The sequence below is a fragment of the Carlito syrichta genome, unplaced genomic scaffold, assembly GCF_000164805.1.
Source record: "Carlito syrichta isolate Samal-C Ts95f unplaced genomic scaffold, Tarsius_syrichta-2.0.1 Scaffold146042, whole genome shotgun sequence".
In the NCBI taxonomy this organism is placed as follows: domain Eukaryota; kingdom Metazoa; phylum Chordata; class Mammalia; order Primates; family Tarsiidae; genus Carlito; species Carlito syrichta.
Window position 1 is genome coordinate 126,491 of NW_007090138.1, and position 11,149 is coordinate 137,639.

The window sequence follows — 11,149 nt, forward strand, 5'->3', positions numbered from 1 at the left end:
ACTAATTCATGCAAGGTTATTATCGGAAACTCATCTGTATTTCACATTGGTCTTTTACTGACTGTCACTATTCTTTCCTCATCTCCATTTTAGGTATACCAAAATGAAGACTGCCACCAACATCTATATTTTCAACCTTGCTCTGGCAGATGCCTTAGCTACCAGCACCCTGCCTTTCCAGAGTGTCAATTACCTAATGGGAACATGGCCATTTGGAACAATCCTTTGCAAGATCGTAATTTCTATAGATTATTATAACATGTTCACCAGCATATTCACCCTCTGCACCATGAGTGTTGATCGCTACATTGCAGTCTGCCACCCTGTCAAGGCCCTGGATTTCCGTACTCCCCGAAATGCCAAAATTGTCAATGTCTGCAACTGGATCCTCTCTTCAGCCATTGGTCTTCCAGTAATGTTCATGGCAACAACAAAATACAGGCATGGTGAGTGATGTTGAAGGCCTTAAGGATGGAGGGTTCATAGCCCAATATGTTGGTGATGTCATGAGCCAAGTAGATTTTACAAAGTGGTCTGGTACCTTAGTTAAATGGTCATTTTAATTATTCTTTCTAGCAAAACGTCTTTGAATATTTTGAAACAGGAATTTCCCCCTATAATTTTAGGCCCACTATATATTTTAAAGAGAAAATAATCTATTTGTTTCTGATTTTTCTTTATTTACTTCATCAAAATGGTGTGGGAACTAGAACGTAGCTCTTCCAAGAGTAATTAGAACATAAAGCCAAAGAGCATTATATTGAGGCATGTTTTAAAATTTTAAGCGGCTGACTACAAGACAAATGTATCTTTCTAGACTGAATGACCCATCAAAAAAAGGAGTGAAAACATCTATTAGTTGAAGCCTCCTAGAGACTTTGGACAATGACTATATATATATATATATTTTTTTTTTTTTTTTTTGAGTTGGAGTTTCACTCTGTCGCCCAGACTGGAGTGCAGTGGCTGCTCCCGGCACCGCAGCCTCGAGCTGCTGGACTCCTGCGATCCTTCCACCTCAGCCTTCCAAGTAGCTGGAATTACAGGCATGCGCTACCACGCCCGGCTGATTTTTTTTTATTTATTGTAGAAACGAGGTCTTGCTGCCCAGGAAGGTCTTGAACCCGCGGACTCAGGCAATCCACTCACCTCAGCCTCCCAAAGGTGCAGGATTACAGGCTGAGCCACCGAGCCCGGCTCGACAATACTTTTTTACATCAACATAGACCCCATGAAGGTTTTAACTCATGTTGAGAGGCTCATAATTGTTCACTGAATAAAAAATCTAATGAGATGAAAGTAAACAACAAAATGGGAAATTTAGAAAAAAAGAAATATTGCAAGTAACTTTCTTTGAAAATCAAAAGAGAGCTGAGTTTCTTCCACCACAATTTCTTTAAATCTTTCCTTACTGGCTTGTATAGTAATAGCCTTAGCTCAACTTTAGTCAAGTCTACAAATTAGTAAACAAAATGGTAAAATTAATACCTGATGGCATAATTAAATCTTGCTGCTAGTTTTCCCTTTACATTCTTTTTTTTCTAGGTTCCATAGATTGTACACTAACATTCTCTCACCCAACCTGGTACTGGGAAAACCTTCTGAAGATCTGTGTTTTCATCTTTGCCTTCATCATGCCTGTCCTCATCATTACAGTGTGCTATGGACTGATGATCTTACGCCTCAAGAGTGTCCGCATGCTCTCTGGCTCCAAAGAAAAGGACAGGAACCTGAGAAGGATCACCAGGATGGTACTGGTGGTTGTGGCTGTGTTCATCATCTGCTGGACTCCCATTCACATTTATGTCATCATTAAAGCCTTGGTTACAATCCCAGAAACTACTTTCCAGACTGTGTCTTGGCACTTCTGCATTGCTCTAGGTTACACAAACAGTTGCCTGAACCCAGTCCTTTACGCATTTCTGGATGAAAACTTTAAACGATGCTTCAGAGAGTTCTGTATTCCAACTTCATCCACCATTGAGCAACAAAACTCCACTCGAATTCGTCAGAACACCAGAGAACATGCCTCCACGGCCAATACAGTGGATAGGACTAACCATCAGGTATGCAGTTTCTAGAATTAGGTGTATCCATTGGGAATGACATAAACATTATAGAGTTTTGTGTCAATGCATTTTAATCCTTTAGAAGGAAATCAGTAAAAGGAGATTGGGGTTCAACGTAAGAATGGAGGAAAGAGGGGAACAAATTGTGGTCCTAGTATCAGAGAGGAGCTTTGTTATATAAACTGTGCTGTTTATATTTGACTTTACATATTTATATAGATATAAAGATATGCCAAATAGAAACACATAAAATTAAAAATCACTATCTTCTCAGACTTCTCTCCCATGCAAAATTAATGATTTTAACATATTGTGGAAGTGACTCTGATCTAGAATTCTTCTCATCTTGTCCCAGCAGTGTTGTGTATTTCATGGCTATCACTCCAATATCTCTCTCCCATCTCAAAAGCCAGTCCTACTCTGATAGTGTGAATAAGGAGAAAGGACCAGTGCCTTGTCCACTGTGGTCATGAGTGCCAGATATTCTTGGCAAATCAGCATCACAGCAAAGGAGAAAAGATTTTTAAATGGTCATCCCTAACTTTTGTTAAGCTATTAGTTTGTAAATTTTGCTACCTGAACTCTAAAGTGAGTATCAAATAAATATCAAATCATTTACTAATTTTTAGAGTAAATAATTTTTAACACCCATCACACTAGTATCATGAAGAATGACTAGTTTTGAAAGAAATATTTCTGTGCTCAGAGGAATATAAATGGGAGCCTACACAGAAGAGTCAAAATTTACATGCAATATTATAATCACATGAGAACTCACAGGAGGAAAGAGAAAAAGCTGTCGCCAAACTAATATTACCTGGTTAAGTCACTGGTTGGCTAAATTTTACATCTGACCTATTATGTCAATCAAACATATGACATGATTATTAACATTAATTTAAGTAGGTAAATTTTCTCTCTTTTTCAGTTTATAAAATGTTCTTTATTCTGAATTTGTCTTGTTTTCTTTTTTTTTTTACATTTTCTGCTGGAGACCAGCTCCAGCCGGGTTCAGGGTACCCCAAAGATGGAGACGGCATCGGCAATTGGGGGGAAGAAGAGACATGTTCCTTTCTTTAGATTCACTCTGGAGCATGATTCTATCACGGCTCTTAAACTGCTCACCCTTCCTTGCTCTGCCTGTCTCTACAGAGGGGTCCGTGGCACCCTGGGTGAGGTCCTATCCGTACCGAAAAAGAAAAAGAAAGCTTACCTTGAGGCCCCATGTTGGGTGCCACTTGCCGGGGAACAGCTTCAGTCGGGTTCAGGGTACCCCAAAGGTGGAGACGGCATCGGCGATTGGGGGGAAGAAGAGAGAAAGAGAGAGAGAGAGAAAGAAAGAGACTGGATTCCAGTCTAGTGCAGAAGCGATGTGTGTTATTGGGAATTACAATGGGTCTTTTATACACAAAGTCAGATGTAGGAGGGGCATCCCCCACCCACCAGAAACCTTAATCCATGAAAATTTAATCAATGATTGCCTTTAAACCCTTTTCATATGATAATCTTAAAATCCCATAACAAAGGATAACCTAATCTGTGACTGACATATTCTATAAACCTTTTTCATCCTAAACTGATTGATTTATGCCAAGTTAAACAATTCTACAGAAGCGTAAGTATTTACTTTACAAATGAAAGTGGCCCATCCCAGAATGTTTGGAATGTGACCCAGTCCAAAGTTCACAGTGGGCTATCTGCAAGTAACCCAGTCGCATTCTTTCAACAAAATGGCTATCTTCTAAAACTGTATTCTACAATTTACACCTTCAATAAATCCTAAGATCATGACCCAGAAGCCTGTGACCAATACTAAGGCTCTTAGATGTGACACGAGTTTGAATTATAAGTTGTGTGAAAGCCAAAACTGCAGTTTGTGGAAAAATGGGAGCAATGAGCTTCTAAAGTTAGCTTGTGTTCATCCCGGTCTCAGAGTTTTTATGTTTTGAGCTCACAGGAGCTTAATCTGGTTAGTGCTTAGTAGAAAGGGGGAGGAAATGGGATCAATAGCGCCCGAACGCATCCTAGTGGTCTCGGGGTCAACGGCCCTTCCTGATCCCTAACGCTCAGTGGGCCTCCGTGGCCAGCTCCCAACAATTTTTAAAATTTTATTTTAAAGATATGAGGTACAATTCAGGATTAGTGGTCATCATACAAATAAAGTTTGGGTCTCCCTTTGGTCCCCATTTCACCTGGTTTGAGATCAGGTACCCTTATTGATGTTATGCTTCCCACTCCCCTGGCAGTATCCCGCCACTGTCAATCCCTTTCTTATAGTATTATGGTAAATGTTCAGGGTCTGATTATGAGTGAGTAAACTTTCAAATAATGATGCCAGTATCCAAAAATGACAGTCTGCATCGTTTTTTTGTTTTGTTTTATTTTGTTTTTAAACACAGAACTCAAATTCAAACTTCCTATGAAGCAGAAGTTTGAGTCAGAACCTTGGATAAGGTTCCTAAAGTCCAGGGCAGGACTATGGAAAAGATGGATCCAGAAAAATGAATAGGAGGTCAGATCCATGAGGAGTCAGAGGGAGGCCTTGGCCATCACAGTTGCTTCATCTTGCTGCATCTTACTGTCTCTTCACCACTCTCCCCTCCTAACCCTGCTACTGCTACCCAGTCCAGCCCAGGCTTATGCTTTCAAATTGACCCAAGCACTAACATAATATGGTCCAGATGGATCTGTCATAGGGGACATTAATTCTCATATCCCTGATATTCAATAATGCTCAAATGAACACAGGAATTGGCACCCCCTGGAGAGCATGAGGTAATGATGGCAGATCCACTTCCAGTAAAGGGAAAATTATTAACTTATTAGGTCTCACTTCTAATTCCATTTCAGAAATAAATGTCAGAAAGAAATGGCTTCTTATTCTGCTTCTTCTCTCTAGTTTTCTTCCACATCAAGACCTCTAAACCTGCTACTTTTACTACTAAGTATCTCTTCTATTCAGTGGCTATCAAAATCTTGAACATAAGTTTAAAAAGGTAGGGATTTAAATAGATTTTCTCCAACCAGAAATAACATATTAAAGAATACAATTTAAAACTCTGAGTGCTAAGCTAAGGGTGAAATATTTTGCTTTGGAGTAAAATATTTTCATTGGAGCAAAATGATGGCCATTAGAAGTACTGACTCTTTGCCTACCTGTACCTTCCCCTCCTATCAAGCTCTTAAGGGTGTGGCTGTTTTTACCCTGGACCTCTGCTAGGGCCTCTCATCCCACCTAACCTCTCAACCATCCTTCACTTCCCTCATTGTCATGGAAACACAGCTCCCAGACCGTCTGGTGAAGCATTTCTGTTGAGTTAAGCATGGTTGTCCTTCAGTTGCCTGACACTGCCCTTGACTCCCTTCCAAATCCAGCATTGTTACATTAGTGTGGCCCTTGCACAGCCAGATAAAGGAGAAAAGAAGCTAATTGGAGGAGTTCTGTTCTAAGTAACTAAAAGGTTTGCTTTAAAAATACATCCAATTAGGACTTATCTTCATCACTGCTTCGATGAAGCAGCATCGGTGTCAGATAACGGCAGAAACACATTAGCCCTGGAATTGGCTGCTGTCCCAAAATGCCCGGCTGGGAGAGCCGGACACAGAAGAGAGGCTGCCAGGAAAAGAGGAAAAGACATTCTGACATATTTGAAAATTAAGATAAACCAAAGATCTCTTTTGCTAATCTGTACTGATGTGTCATCATTAGAATTAAGACAGTTACACACAGACAACTGGAACAGTATGTAAACTGCTGGTGATAGTTTTTAATACATCAAATATATCAAATTTTCAATGTATTAAATATTCAATACATCAAAATAAGCAAATGATTTGAGTGAGAAATCGAAGACTTTATTTCTATGCCTACAGGACATGTTTGATTAGTTGTACAAATTCAGTATCTAAACAAACTGGTGTTTGGTTGTTGCTGTTTCACATAATGAGTCATCATGTTAGGAAACAGAGCTAATTGGATTTGCATTTAATTTTTCAGCTACTTGTTTGAAGTTTATATTGGTTGTAGATGTTTATGTTCTGCCTATGTATTCATATTTTCTTCTAGAAATATACTCTATATGTCACATTTCAAGTACATTAGTCAACTTCATATTCTGCAGAACAGAGATCCAATATCAAACCTTTCCAGGGTGTCTGTATTCTGACAACTTTCCAGCGGCCATGTCCATAGAGTGCAAAGTGGAGTGGCGATTTGGCAGTTATCAAGGTAATTTGATAAGCCATATGAGAAAATTCTGTGCCCAAAATAAACTTTGAGTCATACTTACACAGTAAAAAACTGCTCAGTCAGTTTTTGCTGCATGACAAATTGCTGCAAAATTTAGTGGCTTGAAGTTTGCAATTTTTTAAGATCCGTCATTTCAACTAAGTTTGGCTAGATCATTCTTTCATTCTTGGTTGGGCTCACCTTGAGGTCACCTGTCAGCTGAGCTGTAAGCTAGTTGATCTACAATGGCCTCAGCAAGAATGGATAGCTCCATGAGGACTATGGTCCTCTAGCCCATTAGCCCAGGCTTGTTCTTACTGTGGTCACAGGTTCTGAGAAAGAGAGAAAAGAGAGCAAAGCTTCTTGAGGTCTAGGGTCAGAAACAGCATGGTCACTTCTATGCTTATTAGAGATCAAATAAAGTCACCATGTCAACTTAGATTCAATGAGTAGGAAAATAGACTCCACCTCTTGCTGATAAGAGCTGCAATCACATAGTAAAGGAATGTGGATCTAAAGAAGGAAACAATTGTGGCCACTTTTGCTAACAATCTACAGTAAGCCCATGTTGCATGGGACAGGCAAAGCTATTCCTTCCTGAGGGCGGGAATCATCTCTGTCTTGCTCCTTCTTCTTATATCGCCAGATCTACCTAGCCAGTGTCTAGCATATTAAAAAAAATACTCCCAAAATATCTGTTAACTGAATCAATAATGAGAGGGTTCGTGGTATTTTAGGAGACTGGTGGGGGGATGGGAATGGCCTCTTCCTCATACATCTGATGGAAATTCCTAATGATTAGGTAACACATTGATATTAGTTCAGGCTCACTGTCAGGAACAGGAAAATATTCATAGTAGGCCTGCAGCCTTTTCTCCTCCCCAGCCTTTATTACTCTGATCAAAAGCTATACTTTCCCAAAAGTTGGTTACATTTGTGCTTGCTTGCCTTGTATTTTTAACAAGTGCTTTTGATGAGGAGACCAAGAATTAGACTCAGTTCCTAAAGAGGTCTTTCCCCGGCAGAGTATGAAGAAAGAAAGAAAGAAAGAGAGGTAGGGAGGGAGGGTGGGAGAAAGGGAGGGAGGAAAAGATCTCTGGGGTTGCTTTGTGCATGCCAGGGCTCAGCCTCCTGTACCTGCCGTAGCGTAGCATCCATATCTTATTTATGTTCAGCTTCTTGTCTTTATGGCTTCTAGATCTTTATTAGGTAGACTTAGGTATAGGCATTCATTTTCCATCTGCTCTAAAGGCTGTTTAATTTCTCTGCTCACATACCACACTGCTGTTGTCTTACTGAACTCCACTTTGCTTTCAAAAACTTCCCACATTTATTCAGATTATTTTGGGTCCAACTCAGACCCAAAATGTTGGCCACGACTAACCTATCTTTCCCCCCTGTTGTCCAATCATATTATTTAATGCATTTTCTATTTTGACACATAAGTGATTGATTTTTGCAAACATTTAACATTACATGGGAAAGGAAACAACTCTGCTAGATCAATTGGCTTATTCTTTAAACAGTCGGTACTAACTTCAACTGTAATAATAATGTTATATTGTATGACAGCATACAAATTTACAAATGTTTTCAAAAGTACTGTTGCATCTGCTCCCTCTAATGACTCTTATGGGTAAACATGAGGAAATAAATGCTCAGGGAGGTTAACTGATTAGACAAGATCGGTCAGTAAGAGGTAGAATTCAGACAATCACCCTGAGTTTGTAACACTATTCCAAAGCTTTCCTCTGCTTCCCCACACCATGGCACTTTGCACTCAATTATCATTGTATGGTTTTAGCCACTGAGTCTTCAACTTTGCTACAAGCTCCAGAAATGTCAGTTCTTAAAAACCCCTCCAAGAGATTGTGGTTCATTGTGTGAGGGTAGGGCTTAAGAATCAACATTTTGAGTAAAACAACTGAGAATTCTGATTTAAATTGTAACGTCATTTCCAAACACTACCAAATTTACTGATTTGTCTAACCAGCAAAATTATCTCAGTCAAGCTAATTGACATGAATTTCTTTCAGCAAACGAACCATGTGTTTGGCAAAATAATGTGGTTATTCTTGGAAAAAGCCTAAACATTCTAGTTTATCTGTCAGTGATTCTGACAGGCAAAAGTAATATGATAGCAATAAAGCTGACATTATGGTATGTCCTGCCAATAACTGTTTCTTGATATGGCAAGCCCATTCCTAAACCCTCTGATTACAATTTTTAAAGCACTTTCTTAACATTTGTACTAAAGCATTATGTCAGGAAATTAGGAGATGCTTTGCACTTGGATTAACTCTAATACCATATTATCCCCAGCTAAACCAAAAGCAGAAGCCTAATTTTTAAAATCAACTAAATCGTTCTCAAAAGCTGGATCTTGTTTTTTACAGGACATCTGTGGAGAGCTAATCTGGGAAAGAAATGATTTCAATTCCATGACAAAAACCCCAAATGAGAATAGCTCACAAAATTATAGCACTGGACCACATTAATGCATCCTTTGTGCGCTAAATCAAAATGGCTATTCTTTCCTTTTCATGGTTTTAAAAAATGGCTCCAATTGTGTGTGGGAAGGGTGGGTATGTTGTGGTGTGGGTGTGTGTGTGCGTGTGTATGTGTGCACATGCACACACCTGTGTGTCTGTGTGAGATATGGGCGTGTCTCTATATGCATGTCTGGAATTAGAGTATATCTAGGTTTAAAATAAATAGCAGAAGAACTTGATAGTTTTATGAGTCATTGTATTCTGGGAAGGAAAATGTTTTTTTAATTAGAAATATGTTTATTCTCTGAAAATATTTGACTTTATGACTATTAATAATAACATTTATTGACCAGTTTGTGTCTGGAATGGGATATCTTATTTAATTGTACTAGGTATAGATGATAATCTCTACTCTACAGTTGAGGACAGAGATGCTTAAGGGAGTAATTTGTCCAAGGTCATGGAATGGCTGAGGTTTGATGCCAGTTAAATTCGATCTTATAACCCAGGCTCTTAATCAGTGTGCCCTACCATTCCCCAGTGTGTTTTCACTCTTCTCTGAGTAACATTTGATCTCTGATCTTTTATGAAGATCTAGTTTCAAATGTTGAATTAACTCATATAACTAGTACAGAATTTTCTTGTACTTACTGTTTCAATTAATGTAACTAGCTGATGAAAAATATAGCAACATATTCTTCTTTTTAAAAAACTAACGTAAAATGAGATATTATCTTATTTGGCTAAACTGAAGTGATGAATAGCTATTTTATAGTCATCTATCATAAACAATATTTTTACTTATTGAGGTTTCATGTTTTGGAACATGTCAATCTTTATTTTCTGTCTCACATAGTTTTAGAAGCTAAATATGAAAAGTGCATATTTTTGCCTAACTTTCTACAATGCCACATTTATTTCTACTTCTACCTCTATGAATTTGAAATGCAGTTTCACGGAACTTTTTTTTTTTTTTTTTGCTTTTGCATTTTTTTCTCACATCAAATGAAAGGATCATTTGAATAAATATGACATATCACAAAGCATCCATTAACTTTTGAATGCCTTTCTGATCACCATATCTTTTGTAAGTACAAATAGATATTTTCAAATTGCCACAACATGGTAAAAATGACAAAATTACTTTGGGGAAGACATTGTGAGAACTATACATTTCTAAAATGAAATATTTCTGATAACATTTCTTTTATAATTATTTATGTTCCTGGAAATCAAGAATCTACAACCACAACTTTTGTCTGCCTTATTCTCTCACACTCAGAATGTTTTTTCTAATATTAAGTAGACCTCCTGGGTTTGAAGTGATTAGAAAGGTTCCATGATGAAAAGACATATTAGAACCATGTTGTCTATGACTTCTACTCTTTACTGCAATAAAATTCCGTAAATATATACATGATGTTGGTAGAGGAGGCTAGAAACAAGATTCATTTCAAGTGCTAAATAATTGAAATAGCACTTTTTCAAAGCATGAATCACTTTCATGACATACATATACATCAAAAAGTCATAAGGCTAGCTCCCAAGACCCCACGTGAGCCTGGTCATCCCCACTGCCAGTGATGTGTGCTGAAGGAATGAATATCCACAAATATTAACCTTGCCTGTGTGGGAGATAAGTATGAAGTTAATGTAGTGTTTGTTGCTGTCCTGTATACAAATCAAAAGAAATTAATCACTTTTTTCTTTCTACAACACCTGAACATATTAGGAACACATGCAAATAATTGCATGATAACTGTCCTCATAAATGGACTCCAAGTCATTGTCAGACATAAAATAAATATAGGCTGAAAGTTTCTTCACAATTTGAAACAATGGTGCTCTCAGCCCAAGAATAAATATGTAGGAAAATAATGTGACTCATTTTGTTACCCACATAACTGGTAGGTTCCGTCGTTTAACAGGTGGTAAACCAATGACCACAACCAAGGAGGACTGAACAAGGGGTTGAGTTTTACTTGCAACAAGTAATGAGAACGCGAGGGATAGTTCCCAAGGCGGTGTCTCCCTGAACTAATGAAGGCAAAAGTGGGGTTTTCATTGTGCTGGTTGGCTGAGTCATTGTATGTAAAGGCAGAGTAAGGGCAGCGCAGGTGCAGTCCTCAATCGTGCTTCCTACTTCACAACTATGTATAGAAAGCAGTGAATTAGCTTAGTCCTGGTGCGGGGAGGGGGGCGTTAGTATGGAAGCGCAGAGAGTTTTCCAAAGTTCTTGGCTTTGGTGTCTTTGGTTCTAACCGGTTTTTGTATTCCTGCTGCTGGGCTTCTTCCTAGGAACCTTTTGAAACAATAGAAACTAAGTAGTTTCACTCCAGAAAAAGACTCAGGACTGGGGC

The 11,149-nt window shown here is 38.5% G+C and overlaps 1 protein-coding gene across 4 annotated transcripts in view; it reads left to right on the forward strand.

Annotated features, from left to right (window-relative positions):
- The window catches only part of OPRM1 (opioid receptor mu 1), a 229,683-nt gene that overhangs the window by 74,864 nt on the left and 143,670 nt on the right, over positions 1-11,149 (forward strand). For 3 of the 4 annotated variants that reach the window (XM_021708756.1, XM_008050435.1, XM_021708755.1), the window contains exons 2-3: positions 94-446; positions 1,546-2,066. In XM_021708756.1, coding sequence (XP_021564431.1) covers positions 104-446; positions 1,546-2,066 — 864 coding nt within the window. In that variant the 5' untranslated portion in view covers positions 94-103. Of the gene's footprint in view, positions 1-93; positions 447-1,545; positions 2,067-6,190; positions 6,236-11,149 lie in introns of those variants that run through there. The other variant, XM_008050436.2, reaches the window with a different exon arrangement.